Genomic DNA, 21837 nt, shown 5'->3' with positions numbered 1-21837 from the left:
GGAACCAGTAGAGAGAGAGACTCACCGTCAAGAACACAAGAAAAAAAGGAGGAGATCGACTGCCATGGTGGTCGAGATTGGTCGATGTAAGAGGAGAGAGGAGGACATAGAGAAAGAGAGAAAAAAAAAATCAAACCAAGTTTAAGATCTTAAAATCTTAGTTCAGAGGATCTTAAATCACTCCATTTGAGATTCAAAAGGATTGTAAATCACTCCTGAATTTGAGATCCAAAGCTATCAGCAGCGACCTTAACACCAGACATGAGACATGATTACATGTAATCGTCAGATCTTACACTAAGATGAAGAATTCAAGGGCATGAAAAACCATGGACCATTCATCGTCATCCACATACTTTGAGGAAAAAGAAAGAGTAACACCACCTGTAACGACAGGGTCATCTTCTCTTGAGACACCAAATGTCTAATTAAAATATAAAATATCGAGGCTGAGGTACAGTGGCTAAACTGAGCGTACGAATAACCTCACAGTTGACAGCAAAAAGAAGGCGGCATCCGAAGCGTATTTAATGATCATTGCAGGTTTTAGAAATGAGGCTCTAATAGTCTAATGCCAATGTTGAAACCTCTCACGATTTTGATCGGAGCTGCAACTTGCAATGTTGGAACTTTGTAATTCCGCTCAGGATCTCAACGCAGTATCAGCCTACAAAACCTGCAACAACAAAACCACATGCAGCAAGAGGCGAAGAGAGAGAGAGAGAGAGAGAGAGAGAGATAAACTAGAAAACAAATGGTGAGGTTGGAAGATTTACGGGTTTGTTTCAAGGGCCCTTGCATGTCTTTGATCCTTACTGTGGTTGTGGCACTTTGAGGATATGGAGTCGCACGCTCTGCAACATGCATCAACGGGCCAGAATCCCCGGCGCAACAGCTATCCATGCTTACAGAATCCACCGTCATTACCCTTCGCCGGCGACCACCTTATCAAGGTTCAGATGGGCCTCCCTCTATCATTCCACACCTTTTACGGAAGAATCTCCACTCAGTTCGAGCACTTACTCCCTACTGGTCGAGGGCTGCAACACGTCTGCCAGTGTGAGCGAAGCGCGGCGCCATCACCTCCATGCCATTCGTTCCGGCTTCGATGCCGACATTTTCCTTGCCAACTCTCTCGTCAATGTGTACGTCAACGTGGGGTGCATCGAGGACGCTCGCAAGTTGTTCGACGGAATGCCTCAACGAAACACCGTGTCATGGAGCTGCATCATCTCTGGTCACGTTCGACACGGCCGACCGAGCGAGGCTGTATCTCTCTTCTCCGAGATGAGGAGGGAAGGTTTCGACCCTACCCACTTTGCATTGGGCAGTGTTCTTCGTGCGTGCAGTCAACGACGTGATCGGCGGCTGGGGGAAGCAGTACATGGACTCGTCGTCAAGAACGGATATGCATTGCATACGGTTGTTGGAAATGTGCTAATGGGAATGTATGCGAACTGCGTCTCGTTTGATGATGCCTTTACAGTGTTTGATGAAATTCCTGAGAAGAATATGGTGTCATGGAACGGTATCATATCAACTTGTTCGCGGTTCCAAGAAAATGATTTGGCGCTTGAGCTCCTATCCGAGCTGCGACACATGGGTATGTACCCAGATGAGTACACACTGGGAAGCCTTATAAGCTGCTGCCAGGAACATGTTGAGCAGATTCTTGCGTATGTCGTTAAATCCGGCCATTTAGGCAATGTGTATGTGGGGAGTGCTGTGGTTAGCACGTATGCAAGATTTAGGCAGGTTGCTGTTGCCCGTCGCATATTCGATGACATGGTGGAAAAGAATGTTGTTTCAATCAATGGTCTGATGGTTGGATATGTGAAACAGAGCTGCTGGGAAGAAACTTTAGAAATTTTCTCTAGGATGAGAAATTTAGGCTTTGAGATGAATACTGATTCTATTGTTATTCTTCTTAGTGCTTGTGCTTGTGGAAGTGAACCAAGTTGGGGAAGAGAGGTTCATGCTCATGTATTCCGAACTGGCATGCAGCATGAGACTGCCATTGGAAATGCTCTGGTTAACATGTATGCTAAGTGTGGTGCTATCCATGATGCCAGAAAAGTTTTCAAACTCATGCCTAAGAAGGATTCCATATCATGGAATGCAATGATCTCGGGGCTTGATCAAAATGAGTGCTACCAAGAATCATTCGAGACCTTCCTTGTGATGATGAGGGAAAGACTTGTGCCAGACAACTTGACATTCGTAAGCACATTGAGCTCATGCGGGAACTTGACTTCTGTTCAGTCTGGACAGCAAATTCATTCTCATATTATAAAACGGGGCCTGGACTTAGATGTTTCTGTTGGAAATTCCCTTCTCACCATGTATGCTTCATCTGGGAGCATAAATGATTCTTTCAAAGTATTCAATAGGATGGTGGGACGTGATCAGGTTTCATGGAATGCGATGATCGGAGCGTTAGCTGACTGTGAGATGGCAACCGAAGCATTGGGTTGCTTCCTTTCTATGATTCATGAAGGATGGACTGTGAACAGAGTGACCTTCTTAAATGTACTTGCAGCATTGTCCTTAGCTTCAGTTCTTGAGTCATGTAGGCAGGTCCATGCACTCACTCTGAAAAATGGGCTTGCTAAAGACAACGCAATTGAGAATGCTCTTATTTCTTCGTATGCAAAATGTGGAGAGATGAACGATGCGGAACAGGTTTTCCGTAGAATGTCCATGAGGGATGTTGTGTCATGGAACTCCATGATCACTGGCTACACCCATAATGGGCTTGCAAGCAAGGCCATGGACATCGTCGGTTATATGTTGCTCGTGGGACACCAGTTAGACTGCTTCACTTGTGCCACGGTGCTTAGTGCTTGTGCTGCTGTTGCAGCACTTGAACTTGGGATGCAGGTTCACGCCTACATCATAAGATCATCTTTCGGAGCAGATGTAGTTGTTGAGAGTTCTCTTGTTGATATGTACGCCAAATGTGGAAGAGTAAACTATGCATCACGCCTATTCGATCTCATGGATTACAGAAATGAGTTTTCGTGGAACTCAATGATATCTGGCTATGCACGGAATGGATATGGGGAAGAGGCACTTGAGCTGTTCAAAAAAATGCTTCAGCAATCAGACAAGAGACCAGACCACGTCACATTTGTTGGAGTGCTATCTGCATGTAGCCATGTTGGTTTGGTGGATGAAGGTCTTGAATATTTTGAGTCCATGAGAAGTAGTTATGGATTGGTTCCAAAAATGGAGCACTATTCATGCATTGTTGATCTTCTTGGTCGTGCTGGTCGAGTTACAAAGGCAGAGGAGATTATTCGAAGCATGCCTATGCAGCCTAACAGCCTTATTTGGAGGACTTTGCTGGGTGCATGTTGCAGAACGCGTGGGAACATTGAATTAGGCATTCAAGCTGCAGAAAGGCTTTTGGAATTGGAACCTCAAAACCCAGTTACTTACGTGCTCATGTCTAATATGTTGGCCTCAGGAGGGAAATGGGAAGAGGTAACCAAAGTGAGGACCATGATGCGGGGGATGAAAGTGAAGAAGGAGCCTGGTTGCAGTTGGGTCATGATGAAGGATGGTGTTCACTTGTTTGTATCCGGCGACTCATCTCACCAGGATGCTTCCGTGATCTATGCTAAACTGGAAGACCTCAATCTGCAAATGAGGAATGCTGGGTATGTTCCTCAGACTGAGTTTGCCCTGTATGACCTTGAAGCAGAACACAAAGAACAGCTGCTTAGCTATCACAGCGAGAAGCTTGCTCTTGCATTTGTTCTGACGCGCACGACAGGGAAGTTGCCGATTCGAATAATGAAAAATCTGAGGATATGTGGGGACTGTCATTCTGCTTTCAAAATCATATCCCAGATCATAGGAAGACTGATCATTGTGCGTGATTCCAATCGATTTCATCACTTTGATGCTGGGCAATGTTCTTGCAAGGATTACTGGTAACCAACAAATGGTTGCAAGTGAGGAACATTTGACCTGCAATAGGCTCCTCTGCTATTTTGGAGGACCAGCGGAACTGCAAGATTCTTTTCATCTCTTTGACACATAAATATCCCATACTATTTATGGGCTAGCACTTTAACACTCAATGGATTATTTTATCTATTTCACATGACAGCTTTTTAAATCTGCAAACGAGAAGCTCTGAGAGAAGATGTAGTTGATAATTCAAGATACTGATGTAGTGACTGTTGCATGAATTCATTATCTATATTCAATTATAGACACTTGGTACCAATCAGTAGCATTCAATTTTTTATAACTACGTTCCTTTCGCTGGCGTCGAATCCGAATCCATAACTCGTGGCGCCTTACGGACGAAAAAAATCATGTACAGAAGTAAGTGGCCGTATCGTAACCAAAATGACCATGTTCATATTGTGAAAGACGCAGTCAGTGCCTCAATGATAAGTCGCGCAGTCTTTTGTTTTTTTTTTTTTTTTTCCTTTTCAGATATACAAACGCCTATCCTAGTAAATCAATAATCAAGTTCCTTGGTTGTGGAACTCTTTTAACTTCCTTGGTCTTCAACAAAGATTTAGCTTAATAAACGAAGCCCGATTTAGCAGTGGCATGTCTGACGCAAGTATGCGAGAGACTTCAACTCTGTTTAGCTGGATCTGGTTCAACCTGGATTTAATTACTATCAGCTTTGAATTTGAATTTGAATTTGCGTGTGGTATCTAACTGGGCTCTGATACTATTTCAACTCGATTACATATAAATGTTGAATCTCATATCTGGATTCAGTTTTAAAAATTGGAGTTTGAATTCAAGTTTGAACCTGAAGTCCAATTACATAAAATCTTGCGTACAAAAGAGGAAAAAAGGGAAGCCTTTTCAATTTCTTTAAGCTTCTCTGTTGCAGGCACTGTCCAGCTTATGATTTCTTCAAAAATCTTCAACCAAAAAAAGGAAGTCCATTTGAGTTGACAAGTTAAACATTATATGATCTAGGAGCCAGCCCTATGAAGTTTCATTATGCTCATTAAATGGTAGAATAGTGCATATGCTCTTCCCCTCCTCATCATGACGTATTCACAGCTCACACCTTGATATTAGAACTACAGATGTGGATAACAAAATCCAATCCAATCCGACCCGAATCCAATTCCTCTATTTTCCTTATCTAGAAGGAGCAACAGACAAAGCAAATGCCTCTTTTTCTACGCATATAACGCAAGCAATTGACCATTTTGGCTTCAGGATGAAATCAAGTGGTCAAACAACTTCCCACTTTATCCTGTTTACTTGGAGCGGGAAATCTTCTAGAGAAATCAATCATAAATAGATATTTTATCATGTTCTTAGCAATCATAGGCTCTGTCCATATATAAAGAAGCTATACAAGTGATTGATAAAGATTTACTCTATGTGAAGGGAAAAGGGATTTTATTTAACTACTCATAGGCTTCACTCCATCCATTCATTTTTTTTTCTTAAAGGTTGGACCTTTTTGAAATATAATACTTAAATTGTTCCACTGCAGATCTGAATCCACGGTGATTTGACATCAGATCTCAAATTCATGGATTATTTAAGATCAGATCACTCGTCCATCTTAGATTCTTAGATCCATGTTTTTTCAAAACCCAACCTCATGGAAAGCTTCGTTCGTTAGTCTCAAGGGTATTTTGGTCATATCAATTGGGAGCGCGTTAAGCATCTTTCCGGTGCCTAAATAAGCGGGAACCCGGCGGGGAGGGAGGAGCATCTTATCGCCCGAGCTCGCCGGAATCCTCTCCGGATAATCGATGGAAGGCGGCGGGAGTAACAAGCGGGTGGTTGTCGTGGGTGGAGGAGCCGCCGGATCACTCATCGCCAGAACCCTCCAATTCGGCGCCGATCTCGTCCTAATCGATCCGTGAGCTCTCACCTCCTTCGACTTTTGCTTTTCATGTTTGCGTTTACTTTAATTGAGGAATCATAGTCTCTCTTTCAACTTGTTGTTTTTTTTTCCCACGCACAAAACGAAAGGTTTTCGCTCATGGATCGCGTTCGCGTCAGTTTTGTGCAGAAATGCATTTTCTTGAGTTTTGTATGTTCGCGAACTACGGAAGCAGCTAATTTTCTTACGTTTACATGATCATCAATGCGATTCTGTTGATTTCCCCCTCCGGCGAGGGGAAGATTTGCAGTTCTGGAAGTCCTTGACTTTCGGATACGCCGAAACAGGGAATCTCCCGAACTTTTCCGGTGTCTCCACTAAGACAATTTCGTCCTTAAGCCGAGATGTGCTTCAGCGGAGTGAAAAGGTCCAGAAAATCTCGGATTTCAGAAATCTTGATAATCGTCAGATGACCTAGAAACTGGCCGCTTTCTGGGCCATAGGCATCTCGTCTCGTCATTCCCCGAAATCAGAGTCTTTTCGGAGTCAAATTTCTTGCTGCATTTTTCCGGTTGAATCCACCCCTTTGCTCCGCCTCCCTACCATCTCAGCATGGCGAAGGAGATGGTCCAGAATCGTTCACTGGACCCGTTCAGGTCCAGGTCGATTATAAAAATGCCAACCGAATCAATGGGTGTAAACTCGCGGTTGTCAGTTCCCTCGCGCTCGGTTCAACAAATTTACCTGTTAGAACGTGAACGGGCTTGCTAGGAAATAGGAATAACAGCTTGTACTCTCTCAAAGTTTACTCAGCTCTTCTCGACTTGTTGCTCAAGTTAGCTACTAATGAGTTGCTCAACTTGATTGGGCGTGGTGCCCAATAGCATGTGCTCCATATTCCTTTGTATTACATGTTTATGTTTGTTAGGGCAGTTTAATTTTCCTTTTTTTTTACTTATATTTCTGAATTTATGTCAACTCATATGAATTAATTAAACTCACAAGCAAAAATTGACTTATGTAGTTTAAGATTAAATTATGGTTATATGATCTCGTGATTACTGATTTGCTTGCAGCCTCAAGCTCAAGCTGACACTGAGCTAAATTAATGAATTTAGCTCGAACATGCCTCGTTCAATTTGTTTGTCATATTTCCCATTTCTAAGGGTGAGTGGAATACTTGATGTTAGGGGAAGGAATTGAGCATAATTTTGTATGAAGATTTCAAAGAACCTTGAGGGGTTTATAACTTTATATACCCCTATGTTATTTAATCGAATGTCTTGGTCTGTAGTTTTTGTAGAGTGTGAACCGAGACTGGCCAGCCAGTCAGGTTGAAACGCAACAGAATGAATGCTCGGACAGTTTTAGCCCGTTACAAACACTGGACTAAAGTTTCCCTTAGGATGCGTTTGGTGATAATGAGGACTAGCTATTTGCAGTTCCCTTTGTCGCCAACATGTTCGCCATGACCATTTATACAACATTAAATAGAAAAACGGAGTGAACTGGTATGGACATGTCTGTTCATCCTTCCACCCTTCTATCGTAGAGGAACATCCTTTTCTTCTCTCTATAAGCGGCACACCTCGTACAAAGAGGGACCCAACAAAGGTTTATTATCGAATCTGAGTTTTCCTACAAATCAAGTCCGAGTCCGACGCATCCACTTCTTGATAAGTCTCAAACCATTAATCATCCGACTCGTCATATTCTTAAAGATCCATACAATTATGTGACGCCCAATAATATACCTCTTAGTGGACACCATCATTTACATTGAGCTTAATTTGAGAACGACCTGAGAGTGAAGAAGCGTCAGGTCGTTTTAAAGTGTGTGGTCTGGAAGTGAACGATAGTTGACAATTGAGCTCCCAACCAAGTCCGAATCGACGGCGTTCTATTTGGCTGGTCACATTAGGATAAGTATAAGAAAAGGGATTTCTTTCTATCGAGGTAATCGCTGCCTTGTAGCTATGGACGAATTCTTCCTTATTGTTTTCTTGGGCATTTCAAGCCAGTGAATGTGTCTGCTTTCAACCGAATAACGTAAATACCTTCACAGGAAAAAAAAAAAAAGCGGAAGTTGATTTCAAATAATATACATTCATTTTGCCCATTGCTTAATGATACACTGATAACCGTGTTTAAAGTAGCAGAAAACACGAATTTGTATTGTTAAGCAAGATTAGTAGATTCCTTCTAAATAAAAATTAAATGTGAAATGGTCCCTAAAACGGTAGCTTGTCATTGACTCAGCCGATGATATATTATTAAAATCCAAGGCAGATCATTAAGGAATGACTTTACTTTCAAAATGATAAGAGATGCCTTACTGCAAGAGAATTATAAAAGCAAAAAAAAAAAAAAAAAAGGAGAGGGAGAGAGAGAGCTTAAAATAGGATGTGCTACGATAGGCGAAGTTAAGAATATGATTCTTCATAATTTAAAGGGTTCCTTGTATCATTTAAGCTTTTCCGTTTGGAACCTTTGGATCACGTTACTTGAAAAGAAAGTTTTTTTTTCTTTCTTTGTTTTTGGTTGGAACATGTAAAACCTTGGTGGCCATACAACATAGATGATTGGATTTTAATGTCGTTTTTACTTAAAGTAGTCACAAATTTCGAACCCCTCGGAAGGGCAAAACTGCAAAATGACAACGTCAAATTTTTGGCTTTTGAAACCAAAAGGTAAAATTCATCGAATTGGTTATATCAGAAATTTATAACATGGTCATATGATACTTTGAACATGAAAAATCAGTAAAACGTTTCATGAATTGACATGGGTTTTTCTTTTTTCTTGATTATTTATGGTAACACCTTAAAAATTCGATTTTTACTTGTAAATCTCTCTTTTCTCTATTCATCGTGAACTGCAGTAAGGACTACTATGAAGTGCCATGGGCAGCATTGCGGTGTATGGTCGAGCCTGCCTTCGCCCAACGGACATTGATCGAGCACAAGGACTACTTGGGCAACGCCAGGGTGGTCACTTCCACCGCCGTCAAGGTGTCCGAGAGGGAGATCGTGACTTCAGAAGGACGATGCATTCCCTACGACTATCTCGTCATCGCCACTGGGCACCCTAACACATTCCCGACGACTCGATCCGAAAGACTTAAAGAGTTTCAGGAATGTACGTATCTAAACTGAACCCGTATCTACTTGGCGTTCTAGTTGGCAAATGGGTCAGCCAGTCAGGTCTACCATTAATAGGTATTTCGGTACCGGTCCAAATGAGACCATCTTGGATTAGATCCGAGCTCTTTGCCCCGATCCCCTGGGTGACTGAACTTGACTGCATGTTGTTATTTTCTTGTCGTTCTAGTTGGAAAATGAGTCAGATCTACCTTAATAGGTTCAGGTTCGAGTCCAAATGAGACCATTTTTTAATAGATCCGTGCTCTATGCCCGGATCGCCTAGTGAGTGGACTTGGCTGGATGCTAAATGGACTAACCTTTGCCCCATTTATCAGAAGGTCTGAACGGCTTTCATAGCCTGGAGATGTTCATGGTTTTTCTTCGGTGAGCCCCTTCTTTATTTGGACCAGAGTAACAGGAACCAGGCGAATATCTTAAGAGGTTTTTTCTCATTTTGCGCAAGATGTTTTTCAATCACCAAAAGCTGGCAAATACTTTCCAGGTGTCAGATATACTGGAAATCTGCTACGTCATTGCGTTGTCAAGATGCTTAAGAGTTAAGGTGGCTAACCTGACCTGTCTATGTACTTTGTCAAATCATATTTCTAATGGGATCTGAAATCTTCGTCCTTCATTTTGGTGATAGATCATGGGCGGTCACCATTATGAACACTAGTAGTATGCCTTTTTCGTGAAGCTAACCTTTATCTTGAGAATGATTAGATGAGACGGACTGATAGTGAAGATTGATAGACCTATTTATTTAAAAAGAACCGTTTTGGAAGATGATGGCACTTGCTTTCGCCTCCAACACATCGCAGAAAACCAAAATATGAACTATACTGTGAGATTCCTCCTATATTTCTGCCTTTTTGTGTCGTAAACATCAGTCTTGTAAAAATAATATACACGTAGTGTTTGACATGATGCTAGAATAATACTTGTCTACCTACTGTCCTAATCCTATATACTGTAAAAACAGAGAGTTTATTACCGGAAATCGTCGATTGACTTGAGACCCAGCTGAACAGGCTTAGAACTGTCGTTCCACTGTCATGTTGTATGCCATTTTGTGTTTTTAAAATGTTCATATGCTTCTTCCTGCAAGGTTTGAGCCTTTTCTTGACTGGTAGAAAATCAAAACTCCAGAAAAAGGTGTCTTTGATCTATCCTTTTCTGTAGGTCTAGATTCCATTTTCTATAGTTTCATGATTCAAATTTAAAATTTTACCTGAAATTTGTAATTTTACTTGAAAGTACGATATTTATGAGCCTTTCCTATGTCCCTATGGCAGCCTATGAAAAGATCAAAGCATCAAACTCTGTTTTGATTGTTGGTGGTGGGCCGACTGGTGTGGAGCTCGCCGGTGAGATTGCCGTTGATTTCCCGGAGAAGCAGATTACTATAGTTCATAAAGGGTCCAGACTATTGGAATTTGTTGGCCCAAAGGCTTCAGAGAAAGCGTTGGCATGGCTGACTTCAAGGAAAGTGCAGGTTTTATTTAACCAAGAAATTAGTTTAGAACAGCTCGATGATACGCAAACCGAATTTGTTACAAGTGAAGGTGTTAAAGTTAGGGCAGACTGCTGGTTCAATTGCATCGGAAAGGGGGTCGGGTCTTCGTGGTTAACAGAGGGTATATTGCACGGCTGTCTGAACGAGCGTGGGCAGTTGATGGTTGATGAACACTTCCGAGTTAAGGGCAAGGAAAACATATTTGCTATCGGAGACATCACTGATATCCGGGTAATTGTTATCTTGACTTTATCATTGCACATTCTTCAGAGGGTGAATACAAAGGCATGAACTCAAAATTGGCATGCATCTAGACACATGAATTAATGTCTATGCTCCTTGTACGACCCAAAAGTACATATTATCTACTACGTACTGGTTCCCGTCATGAAGGAGGGAGTTCCTGTACTGCCAGATCTCCCAAATGACAAGGGCAAATAAAAGCCTCCAGCATCAGTGTCCTCCTAGCAGGAAATGATGCACTCGACCAAATCTCCCTTAGCTCTTAATTTAGCACCCATGAACTTCTACAATATTTTGGATGCCGGACAGAAACAAACCAGATGAGACACAAACTCCCCTTCCAATTTAACAGAATTTGCAGCGATTGGCCACAGCAAGACTAAGACGTTGGAGCCCCTTAGAAGTCAAGATTTTGTCCTTACATGCCAAAACTAGGAACAATTTAGCTCTAGAAATTGCAATCATTCATCCACAACCTCCTATTCCATTTTTAATCCGAATGTTTACGCCTTATAACCTCATAAATTTCAGATCTATCTATTTTTCTTTCCCTTTCTTTTACACGATCCAAAGAGTCTTCCTTCTCAACAGTATATAGGCAATCCATCATATGAGCTATCCAAGGGTTTATTCTAGCGCCAATGGGTTATAGTTAGTTCATGAAATTAATATGCTCTCAAGTTTGACAGTGGGATGCAAGTGTACGGTGAACTTGCAGTTCATAAATTCTGGATGTTACTCGCACACGCACGCATTTGCACACTTCATCATTTGGCAAACGTTACTATGGCTTCTTGGTCTGTACCAACTACCAACATATAAACTATCAATTTGTTGCTTTAACAGCTAGTGATGTCAGTAATATTTATTTCTTTACTTTTAGGCCGCATATTGTGGCATTTGAAACTTGCTGAATAACCTCATGAGCTTGACACTTAGTATTATAGAATAGTTGCAGGCATCTGCATAGTCTAGTCCAGAAAGAGGAAGGGAAGAAAGAAAACCGCTGGGAAATTCTTCAATATGATTCTTGCTTTGCCATCTATACGTTCATAGTGAAATTGGACGCTTGGCCGATATGTAACAGAATAAATCGAAATTTTTAACCTTGCTTGTGTTATACAGGAAATGAAGCAAGGATACATTGCTCACAAGCATGCATTGCTGGCTGCCAAGAACCTCAAACTGCTGCTGGAGGGAAGAAGTGAAAGTGATCTCCACCGATACAAACAGGGCTCAGCAATTGCCATTGTGTCCCTTGGGAGGAAACAAGCTGTTGCTCAGTTACCTTTCCTTACAACCATTGGGTACATTCCAGGATACATAAAATCTAGGGATTTATTTGTTGGAAAAACCAGAAAAGAGTTAGGTTTGGATCCTTCTGGCTTGTGACGAGCATGACATGAGCTTGGGACTGTGCAAGTATATTAAGCTGTAAAATTCTGATTTCTGTGTGTTCTCTTATATGGCATTGTGTTGGAGCATATGAGATTGTGCTTTCTTTGTGTAGCTTTCATTATTGGGTACGCCTTTACCCAGTTATCAGTAACTTGAAGAATTTTTGGCCTCTTCTTTTTTTATTCTGGCCTTTTTTTTTTGGTGTATTTTTGAGCTTCTGTTTTGAAAGGAGAATTTTGGTGCGTTACAGGCTTTTTCTGTTTCAGCTTTCACAGAGGATCTGACAATGCAACAAAAATAAACCGGAAACCAGGAGTCACTTGAATTCCTTGTCTTTTGACCAACATAAATCCACTTTCTCTGAAAAAGTAGAAAGAGGACTCAGCTGACTTGTGAGCAGCCATATATACAAGTTGCCAGTTTTACTTTTTGTCGCTTTTCCCCGAAATTCTAAAACATTGACATAATCCGACTGCCTGATCGCACAAAGGACTATCCTCTGGATCGTCAGATTCCTCTCCGCGAGCGTACATCAGTGGTTCGATACTTTTGTATTTATTCATGAACTCTCTGGTTAACATCAAATTTGAACGATTAAGTCTCTATTCAGACATCTAAAATGGTATGGATAGAATGTGCGGAGACGATTTTGTGACAGATTTGCAGAACATGGTGGTTCATGTAAATTTTCAGTCATATGCACATGCACTCCACGCACACTCACACTCACACTCACGCACTAACAGACAAAGAGGAGAGAGGAGGGGAGAAAGGGAGAGACAAAATAGGTCCACAGCCACGTAATGACACTCTTAATCTCAAGATTAACACTATTCTTCAATACCATCAGGATAACACCTTCTAGGAATTCCAGGAATCGAGCTTAGGATGGGAATTTCAGGAATTAAGTTTAGGATGTTGCTATAACACATTACCCAACCCGACCGGTTGCGCACTACCCATCACTTGGTGTGCGTGTGTATGAGAGAGAGAGAGAGTGTGGTAAACTTCTAACGTCATAACTCGTTAGTTCAGAATTCCATGTTCAATCAATATCTGACGGACTAATATCAATTCTTCCTAAATTCCATGGTTCTCAATGGTACACCTTCCCAAAACCTTCATGGAAGTAGAGTTCAGATATTTATGTGGCTACTATTGATTAATGAATATATGTTTCTAAGACCAGTTTGACCCTTCCAGAGGCACAGCCAATAATTTATGATGGCCAATTTTAGTTATTCCCATTTTACAACAGTTGGGCACAGGAGCCAGTTTCATCACCTTGGGAAACTGCAATTCTAGTTGAGCCGAAAGCCAGACTTTAGAAAAGCCACCCTCTTCTTTACTACACATTTAACTCATCTTGAACTTTTAACATGTCATAAAGTTCAATGCAAATATGTTCGCTTCCCGACGATTTAAAAATCACTCAAGTCAATAAAATTGTGAACTAGGCTATTAATGTTAAATGTCAGGATGACAAATGACTTTATTATCCAAATCCTAGATCATTCAATTAATATATTTTTAATGACAGATTATGATAAACTGGATAACAAATAAAAAAATCGAATTGAACTCTTCTTTGGTGCACAGCGCCGACTACTCTTTAAAAAAGAATTAGACGACCTGATATGGAATTGCAGTTATTACTACTTACAAAACTTTTATCCCTAGCACATGGAAAGGAGTCGTAGACAGTCAAACACACTTTAATTGCTTTCTTAATGGTTGCAGAGCCCATCCAAATCTGGATTATCATAGTCACATCCCAGTAATTTGACGTAATCATGTCTTGAACCGGTTAAAGGTAGTTTCTACCTTGTAGCATGGGCGGAAAGAGTATAGTGCCTTCAATTGTTGTAAAGTTGCTGGTTGGGTAGGTGGCACACATAAAGATGCGTCATACGACACTCAAGTTTATGAGAGTACCATAGTCTACCCTGATATCAAGTAGTGTATAAGGACGAAGAAAAAAGGAGGGAGAGCTTCGGCCCTTCTTAGGGCGACTCGCAAAGGAAGAGAGCAGTTTATAACAATATCTCCGTCAACCTAGCTTGGGAAGTTGAAAAATTAAAATCTTTGAACTGATAGAGAATAAGGCCTCAATATCCCTCAAGATCCAAGGTGGGTCTCCTGGGAAAAAATGGTATGACTTTACTATTACTATTGTTATTATTATTATGATATGATGTATTAGGATGTGGACAACCCATATCTAATCGACATTACAATTTGTTGACCAGACATTCGCCAAGAAAGTTCTTAAAAAATGAATGCCAAGAGGGTCAACCAGATGCATCGCTCGTGAATATGGATCTAAATCCCTGGCCCTAAAATTTGCAAAGGTCATGACTTTTCCACCTTTGAATGGAGAATGAGTGGTGGAACCTCAAGGATGTGAAAGACAGACTGCCAATTGGATCATGCCAAGAGATACTCGAGGATTTTTTATGCAAAATTCTCATGAATAAAACACCACCACCAATCTTTCCTTGGATGATTTCACCGAAGTTTATGTTGAAGTGCACTTATTGTTTCTGCCTTGATGCATTAAAGCTCCCCAAATGTACATCTTGTCCCGTAAATGCTGGCTTCTAAAGAGATTGGCCTTGGAAGAAAAATCTGCTTCCTTCCTTTTTCCATTGGCAATGAATTGTTATTGAGTCAATTCATAATTTCATTCTTGCTCTTTTATACATTACATAAAATCCATGTTGAGTATCTTTCTTATCTTAAAGAAAAAGCTCGTATCTTAACTCTACAATGCCAGGTTGCCTGGAGAGATCTGGGCTTCTTTGGCAGGATCCGTTTATAAACGGAGCGAAGATAAAGGGATATTAAAAGCAGCTCAGAATTAAATCTATGCGTCTTTAGTCAACCACAGACGTGAAGTCTTTATTGAGTAGTTTAAAAACCCGTTTTTTTTTTCCAACTATCTTTCTCAACGGAGCAAAGAAGATAGGATGTACAATCAATGACTTGATAATTTTATATCATAAATTTGTAGTTTCCACATACGCAAACTCTGGAAGTCCGACGCAGAAAAAGGTGAAGAGAAGGTCAATATCACAACTAGAAAAAGAATTATTAGCTTAGGCAGGGAATTTGCAAAACTCATGTGATGGACACCAGTGCCTGAACGTGACAGCCTTGATCGGCCCTTCTTGGCTTTCAACCCCACTGGTTCAATGGAAAATAGAATATCTGACAAAGAACAGATGGAAAAAAACAAATGAAAACCCAAAAAAAGAAAAATTAAACAGAAGAACGAAGACCACAGTTACAGAACGTGAAGATCACACTTGGTTCTGCTAAAACCAACTTCACCAGATGAATTAGTTGCAGCCAATGGAACCAACAAATCACAAACAATTCTGGCGGAAAACTTGTTCGTCTTGAGGCTCCCAACCTTGAACTTCATGTTGGTCTTCAACTTCACTACAATATGATACAATTGCTTCACACTATCTCTGTTGAACTCGTTGCCAACCGAGCCCTCAGAAATCATCGTAGGTTTTCCACCGAAAGCAGGGTAGATCATGGTGGTGTTCTTGTGCCCCTGGTAGAAACTCGGAAGATTGATCCACCCAAATCTCTGCCCACCATAGAAAGCCAGTACCTCTACATCCTCATAGTAAACCCCAACTTTCTTGTTGGGGTTTCTCAGACTCATGTCCATCTTGAGATCGTAAGTGAGAATGCCAGCGTTGGTGAGATTGAAACTTGTCACATAGGCGTTTTCGGCGTAGAACACCAAATTAGTCGGTCTGAGAACCAGCCAGACGACGAGGGCGGCAATCGCCAGGACGATGACGATGGCGACGATGATCTTGATCAAGACCTTGAGGAGGAGGCAGATTCCGCAGCAGGCGCGACCGCGGTGGGGGCGGCGGTAGGGCGGAAGGGGCCGAGTGCCTTGCGGAGTGCCGGCATATCCCCCCGGCAAATGACCTTCCTTGGGACCAGGCATTCCTGTGAAACTGGTTCCTGAACTGCTGAGAGAATGGGAAAGGGTGAAGGTGGAGTGATTGGAGGGGATGAGGACAGAACAGAGAGGACTTATAGCTTCTGTAAATTGTCAATGGGGAGTACCTTATTCTTTTAAGGAGGTGGGAGCCATAAGAAGGGAGGAGGTTGGCTGGAAATTTGTGGAGCAGCCTCATGGCCCCCTCGTTATGACCATTTCGTGTTTGAACTTGAAGTCCGCGTACCACGTTTGGTTCAACATGATATGCTTGGTACCTGTTCTTCATGGTTGAACGATTGAATAAAGAAAAATTATATATATATATATATATATATATATATATATATATATATATATATATATGGCATATTTTGTCATTGGTTTGTATTAATTGTATGTTTAATGAGATCCAAAAGAGCGTTTGGTAATAATATCATATTGAATGTATGTTCCTGTAAATTAAAACATATTCATGAAACAGTAATACAATGTTTTTGCTGCCAAATACCTCAAAGAGGATTGTTTGAGAGCTCCAACGAGCACAACTTAATTGGTTGTGTTGGTGACGCCAAAATAATGTGTGACCTGTTAAAGAGAACAGTACCAAAATGTCAGTTATAGTCTGTTCATCAGATACAGGAACAGCTCTTAAGGAGGAAAAAGGGTTTTGGCTCCAAGTGGTAAGTCCTAATCCTCTTAAAAGGATTTTTTGGGGATGTGTTTGTTTTTACATACAAATTAACTAGGACTTTTATGGGGATGTGTTTGATTTTACATACAAATTCTCTAGGAAGCTTAACAAGCCAAACAGAACACAACAAATCCTGGATATTTTTCTACATGGAAGCCATCCAGGTGCAATGTGAACTGGATTTCAGTCTGACCTAAGAAGGTCGAAGTGAAATTGGAAATCTTGATGAAGAGACTTGAAATTATGAAAATATTTTAGCGCAATCAAACGGGGGCGTACAAGTCAGTTGTATCGGAATGTACTTCTAATGAGTTCTAAGTTTTCTCTTTGAGTTGTTCCTTTGTCTATTGCAGGCCCTTGATTTCTCCAACTCTTATATATTACATATAAGAATTGCCAACGAACAAAGAAACCGCACTTAAGACACTTGTTGCGTTGAATAAAGTAAGTGGTTTTACATTTGTGTGGTCAAAATGAAAAGAACAAGCTAACAAATTTACCTAGGGATGTGAGTTTTTTTATTCAAGTATTATCCAGCTTTAAACAAATGCAAATTTAATCAGATGGATTCTTTGTGCTGATTGAATAATAAAACTAAAATTCAGAAACTGAATTTGGAGTTGCTGACAAAAGATCTGACATTTATATGTCATATGCAATCGAGCTAGATCTTTATCAAATTTCTTTCTTGGAGTCGACTAAGCCGATTCAAAATCCTAATACAATATACGTCAGTATGATAACCAAGAAATTAAAAAGTGAAATTTTGAAAATATGATGACTTGACTGGACAATCTAGTGCCGCTTTAAAAATACTTTTTTTACAAAGTCAAATGGGTTGTTGCTATTTGTCCTTTTAGAGGAATTTTTTTTTTAAATTGATCACAGCATATGGACCTTCATTGATTTGATCATATGGCCCACAATAATTTATATAAAACTTTCATATTTCCAAATTCTTATATTTTATGAATGCAATATATAAGGTGGCAACCTTTGAATAATCCTATCAATGGAGAGATTTTTTTTTTGGTTGATCAGTGATATTCGTTCATAATCAACCAATTGGTTCACGAAAGATGAATCCAAAAAATCTAAACCAGGCTAAGCAGAAGCATGCAAAAGTAGACCCTAAGAAGCGAATCGTTTGTGAACCAGATTTAATAAGATCACATTTTAACAAAAATTAGGAATTGGCGAAGAAAACAGAAAAAAAAAACCCGTGAAAGAAAATTATGAAGAAAAAAAGTGACCGAAAAGGAAAATAGATTCAGCTGATTCTACCGAAGATCGGCCGATTCACGATCTCCCCCTAATTGTGATCTGAACCGGGCCAATCTCGAATCACTACCAATCGATCCAAATTGGCCGATTCATGCGGAATTTTGTGACACATTTAAATTCATCAGAAATTGAATTTGGCAACGAGTAAGAAAGCCAAAGTCCTAAAACCATATCCTAAACATGAAGGGGTTCTCTATTGGATGTAATATATCTGTCTGTAAAGAAGCCTGTGCAAACATAATGCATTAAATTTATTCCAAAAAGATTACAGTCTCATTGTTGAGGTGTTCTTAAGACCTGATGACGGGTTTATAAAGACGGTTGAACACATTTTTATAAGTAAAATGCAAATCAGACAGTCTCTATTTTGAATTTCACAGCATCAACTTCCAGTGCTATAGCATGTTGAAGCATAACATAACATGGGTGTCATCTCGAAGCATCGACTGGTACCCAGAAGGGACAAGGGGAAGGGTGGGGACTCCTGCCTCCAGTGGTCGAATGAAATACTACTTCTACCACCCAACAAGTACTAAAGTATTTATTTGACAGCTGTTCGACTGGAGAGTGGTAAGTTGGAAGCATGAAATGATATCAATCTTATTTATGGAACAGTAAATGTTGTTGGTCGAGTTATGATCTTAGACCAAGTCCCAAACCTTGCCATTCTATAAGCTTCAAAGGTCTCAGAATATCTCAGGACATAGATTATGCCCATTAAATGTTATGGTTCTTGCAGCGTTCCCGCTAATATTGAAAAGCAGAAATCTGAACCATGAATTTGTGGGTATATGGCTATGAGAGTTGTACAAAGACGAAGCCATGAGCCAACTGCGGCAAATTCGATCATCAAGCTGTCTCATGATAAGATGATGGTTGTGTTGGGAAAGGACTGCTTTTTTTTCTTTTGGTCCTTGATTCTTACAGGAGAAAGCTGCACCTAGACAGGCAGCGAGATTTTAATTACAGTCCCAGTTGCTAAAAATCTGGACCGGTACCTTGGCCTCCGGCCTGCACACGCTTTCTGCTTTTGCAGAGAGTAATGTTCATCACTTTCGAACTCTGACTGCTTTTGACGCCAGTCAGATCCTAGATACACCAGCTAAACCCTTTCAGTTTTAATAGGTTGCAGTTCGAGATATTAAAAACAAATGAACCGTCAAGTGTGAAGAAAATGGGCATTTGATCCATCTATGTTTATTTGGACCAGCAAATTTTCTTCATCTTCCTTAGCAGTTTCCCTTGAAAGCTCACCGTAATGGATACATTTAGATCCCAAGTTCTTTTGTTAAGAAGAACAAACACTTACAGTAAGCATCTTACAAAAGAATAAACAGAGCAGAATAGGCCAAGGGCCATAACCAGAACATCAGTCAACAGGCCCCACAGCTCGTGTTCATCCTCTGAATCAGAACGTACTTCAAAAGAAGTAGCACTTCTCCTCATTTGTCTTCGTTGTGTCTTCTTTCTTGGATTAAGAAAAGAAGACAAACATGTGGCAGGGAAACACCATCTTTTGTGACATCCGGACTACATGGCCATACTGATCTGTCTTAGAACAGATCTCAACCTAAATGCCTAACTTTTCTTCATCGCTTCTTAGGAGGAGGACAATCCATGCACGTCATTATCGCCACCTAAATTTCAGTTAGGTTTTCTCGAAATTTTTCTCAAAAACATTAAAGTTATGAATGAAAACTTTTTGTTCTCATTGAGATTCTCGATACACTTTACGTCTTTCTTTTACATTTTCCGGATCAGCAAACTGGGGTTAGGCGGAATTACACCGACAATTAAGGAGGCAGGAACATGCGTCAAGCTCTTAACGTTCTTCAACTTCAACTCACAAGCCTTTCATTCAAAGCTTGAATCAGTAGTTTCCTTTTTCCTCCAAGACTGAATCATATAAAATGTACAAAAACCGGTACCAACAAATATAATACAACCAACGTGAAGAGGACAATATAATTTAGAATCCGAGGGGAAAAAAACAGATGGTGAAATTCAGCCTCACATCTTGACCATTTGAGCTCTGCATTTTTTGATGAAGTTACAGAGCCCAAGTGAACCAACAAAGGGCAATTCACCTCTGGTTCATATCTCCCTGCACTCAGAGGCCCTATCTTCAACCACAACTTAGTGAAAAACTTAACGTCAACTTGAAACCAACGCTGATGTCTCCCATTAATATAATCCCGGAAAACACCATAACCGAGACCGGCCGGGAAGCGGCCCCTAAATACAGGGTGAACATACGTCGTGTTTTCAGGCTCTTGATAGAAACTTGGCACCGAAACGGAACCAAGCCGCTCGCCCCTGTAGAAAGCAACTGCTTCAAGGCTTTCATAATAGATGCCAATTTTCTTGTTGGGGCTCCTCACTCTAACATCCAACGCAAGATTGAAATTCAGGATGTTCTTGTTGGTGATGCTGAATTTTGTTAGTGATGCCTTCTCAAAGCTGACTTCAACCATGGCTGGTCTGAGAAGGAGCATGACAATCAGGTCACCAAAGCAGAGGATGACAGAGAAGGCAAGAACAAACTTGAGCAAGAGGCTGAGGATCCGTCCATGGTTGCCGTTGAATTTCACATAGCAGTTATCATGGTACAATTGATGGTTGTGGTGTTCGCTGGCAGTAACTGCAGTACTTTGCGGTGGGCTGCTGCTCTGCTTCATTGGGTTGGCTTGCTTTTCGACCTGCCCTCGATCACTTGGCATGAATCCTTTGGAAACCCAAGAGAGGAGAAATGTTTCCGAGGAATGAATCAATGAAATGAGTATATAGCCAGAAAAGTACAATTAAAATGAAAGGCAACACCATAAGTTGGATTGGGGAAGCCAGGGAGCACATGGTTTGGATGCGCAGGATTTCTGAAATCATATTTCATAATTCACTGGTATACAGAAGATGTCAATTCTGGCTTACAGGAAGATAATGGAATCTATGGGTATATATATATATATAATAACAATAGTTGAAAAGCAAGTGGAGTCTACCAATAACCGCTAAAAATCGACAGCTCAACAGACATGTTAGGCACTACTGGTGGATTATGACCGTCCATAAAGCTGCGCTCCTCTTCGGTATATATTCTAAAAACTTATTTCAGAGAGCATTGAAAATTATGGAAATTGTACTCTTGAAACTTAGAAATGATACGAAGGTTGACTCGGTAGATTCCCACAAATTCATTTTCCAGGAACGGTGCAAACTACTTGTTCACTTTTAATGTATTCTTACAGAAGATGTAAGAAGAAGTTTTTATGTGAATTAGATATCCCATCGAATTGATTCAAAAAAGTGGGATGTGGACAAAAAAAGTTTTTAACATTTTTTAGATTTGAATTTAAGAAAACGGCATTTGTTCCGATTCCGGTTCATATGTAGCAATTTAGCAACAATAACAACTTGCTACTGTGTCATAAAACTGTCTTAAATATTAAAATAGAATCATGAAACAATGTGTTACAATTTTAAGAGAATCTGACCTAATTTATAAAGCAAATTCATGAAATAGAAACAACTCTTCCTATGACTCGATCCGATCCGAACGCCCCAGCGTCCCTGGCCCGTCACATCTTCCCTTCTCTTTTTTTTTTGTGCTTTAATCTTCCATCTGCCCAAGTCCAACAGGCAGGGCTGGAGATCCAGCGATGATGATTACGGGTTGGACCCGAAAGGTTTCAATCAAACATCAGGATCCGGATCTGACCCTCGGCCAACTGTACCGCCGTCGCCTTACAAACACGAACCAGAGAT

The 21837-nt window shown here is 40.6% G+C and overlaps 4 protein-coding genes across 4 annotated transcripts; 2 read left to right on the top strand and 2 right to left on the bottom strand.

Moving 5' to 3' along the window:
• The first annotated feature begins 440 nt into the window (after positions 1-440).
• On the top strand, positions 441-4222 carry LOC116254738 (putative pentatricopeptide repeat-containing protein At5g09950). Its single transcript, XM_031630291.2, has one exon. It carries the CDS (start codon positions 862-864, stop codon positions 3940-3942), a length of 3081 nt encoding a protein of 1026 aa, XP_031486151.1. The 5' UTR covers positions 441-861; the 3' UTR covers positions 3943-4222.
• A 1449-nt stretch (positions 4223-5671) lies between these two features.
• Positions 5672-12309, top strand: LOC116254744 (uncharacterized). The gene is made up of 4 exons (XM_031630305.2): positions 5672-5863; positions 8709-8965; positions 10266-10717; positions 11855-12309. The coding sequence occupies exons 1-4, from the start codon at positions 5754-5756 to the stop codon at positions 12119-12121; spliced, it is 1086 nt and encodes a 361-aa protein (XP_031486165.1). The 5' UTR covers positions 5672-5753; the 3' UTR covers positions 12122-12309.
• A 3104-nt stretch (positions 12310-15413) lies between these two features.
• LOC116245263 (NDR1/HIN1-like protein 3) lies at positions 15414-16103 on the bottom strand. The gene has a single exon (XM_031616905.2). The coding sequence runs from the start codon at positions 16101-16103 to the stop codon at positions 15414-15416; it is 690 nt and encodes a 229-aa protein (XP_031472765.1).
• Positions 16104-19945: 3842 nt separating this feature from the next.
• On the bottom strand, positions 19946-20961 carry LOC116258911 (NDR1/HIN1-like protein 10). The gene is made up of 2 exons (XM_031636414.1): positions 20090-20961; positions 19946-19971 (listed from the first exon to the last, which is right to left on the bottom strand). The coding sequence occupies exons 1-2, from the start codon at positions 20793-20795 to the stop codon at positions 19946-19948; spliced, it is 732 nt and encodes a 243-aa protein (XP_031492274.1). The 5' UTR covers positions 20796-20961.
• Positions 20962-21837: the final 876 nt, after the last annotated feature.

This window comes from Nymphaea colorata, chromosome 1 (assembly GCF_008831285.2).
Source record: "Nymphaea colorata isolate Beijing-Zhang1983 chromosome 1, ASM883128v2, whole genome shotgun sequence".
Lineage (NCBI taxonomy): Eukaryota > Viridiplantae > Streptophyta > Magnoliopsida > Nymphaeales > Nymphaeaceae > Nymphaea > Nymphaea colorata.
This window is presented reverse-complemented; position numbering and strand designations above follow the sequence as displayed.

What these genes read in the sequence shown, in the direction of transcription:
- LOC116254744 (XM_031630305.2), top strand. Translation starts at nt 5,754, where the DNA reads ATGGAAGGCGGCGGGAGTAACAAGCGGGTGGTTGTCGTGGGTGGAGGA. An exon ending in ACTTAAAGAGTTTCAGGAAT is followed by an intron (nt 8,966 to 10,265) that starts GTACGTATCTAA and finishes TCCCTATGGCAG; the next exon opens with CCTATGAAAAGATCAAAGCA. An exon ending in GAGACATCACTGATATCCGG is followed by an intron (nt 10,718 to 11,854) that starts GTAATTGTTATC and finishes TGTGTTATACAG; the next exon opens with GAAATGAAGCAAGGATACAT.
- LOC116254738 (XM_031630291.2), top strand. Translation starts at nt 862, where the DNA reads ATGCATCAACGGGCCAGAATCCCCGGCGCAACAGCTATCCATGCTTAC.
- LOC116245263 (XM_031616905.2), bottom strand. Translation starts at nt 16,103, where the DNA reads ATGCCTGGTCCCAAGGAAGGTCATTTGCCGGGGGGATATGCCGGCACT.
- LOC116258911 (XM_031636414.1), bottom strand. Translation starts at nt 20,795, where the DNA reads ATGCCAAGTGATCGAGGGCAGGTCGAAAAGCAAGCCAACCCAATGAAG. An exon ending in AGAGCTCAAATGGTCAAGAT is followed by an intron (nt 19,972 to 20,089) that starts GTGAGGCTGAAT and finishes TATATGATTCAG; the next exon opens with TCTTGGAGGAAAAAGGAAAC.